Below are 930 nucleotides of genomic sequence, written 5' to 3'. Positions count from 1 at the left end.
ATATATATATATATATTCATCCTCTATATATGCTTTTCCCTCTATACAGAGAAACATGATACGCAGATCGAGAATCAGTGTTCGGCCCAATGTAAAGCCCACAGGCCGAGCTCAGACAGCCTCTCGAGATGCATCTGTAGATAATGTTCAGCATCCCCAGTCTTCTGTTGACTCCGCTTCATCTGAGGGGTCACAGGTCACGGCTGAGAAGTTGAAGACTGACTCGCCTATAGCAGCTTTGGAGCCGACCAATGAGGAAGCGTCTCAGAGTAGCTGCCCTAGAGACCAGTTGGAGACTAGTAGACATGGAGAGTGAGTCTGACACGTTCAATTTAATAAGCGTCAGTTACATTTAATTAAAGAGTAATTTTGTATATTTATTATTTAGAATCATGCTATTGGAATAAAGACATCAGGGTAGTTTTTGAAACTTTTTTTCATACATATATTGTATGCGTATATAATATGTAGCACTTGTTAATGATGTTGCAAATGTTTTTACATTTTTAAATGAATATAAATTCAGCTGTGAAGCAGCTTTTAATAAAGGGGTTTCACCTTTTTGAATGATTTTATTCACTGTTAAGTTTTTTTATTGAAGTGTGACAGATTTATTTTTAAAAATGAAAATGTTCCATCAAGTTGTCAGTTAATATTAGGTCATAAAAAATGTATGTCTAATAATTACTGATTATAGAAGATTAATTTTAGTTTAGCAAATTATAGCATGTCATATCGTAGGATACTGCTAAAGCTGCTTGAAGTTTAATGTAAACTACTCTTAAATTTTGGTCTGTTTCTCAAAATGTTCTTTTTGTTAGGTGACATATTACTTTATGCAAGAAAGTTTGCATGTTTTATAACTGATGCTTTGCTTCACAACAGGGATGCAGCATCTAAAAGTTCTAATGCCCAGGATTCAACAAGCAC

At 34.5% G+C, this 930-nt stretch overlaps 1 protein-coding gene across 1 annotated transcript in view; it reads left to right on the top strand.

The window, feature by feature from the left end:
* The window catches only part of LOC107577341 (transcription factor TFIIIB component B'' homolog), a gene marked incomplete at its 3' end in the record, with an annotated part of 4108 nt that overhangs the window by 649 nt on the left and 2529 nt on the right, over nt 1–930 (top strand). The window contains exons 2-3 of the mRNA XM_016263428.1: nt 50–312; nt 886–924. Coding sequence (XP_016118914.1) covers nt 56–312; nt 886–924 — 296 coding nt within the window. The remainder of the gene's footprint in view (nt 1–49; nt 313–885; nt 925–930) is intronic.

The sequence above is a fragment of the Sinocyclocheilus grahami genome, unplaced genomic scaffold, assembly GCF_001515645.1.
Source record: "Sinocyclocheilus grahami isolate Dianchi unplaced genomic scaffold, SAMN03320097.WGS_v1.1 scaffold5785.1, whole genome shotgun sequence".
NCBI classification, from domain to species: Eukaryota; Metazoa; Chordata; class Actinopteri; order Cypriniformes; family Cyprinidae; genus Sinocyclocheilus; species Sinocyclocheilus grahami.
Note: the sequence above shows the minus strand (reverse complement) of the source record. Positions and strands in the feature narration are given on the sequence as shown.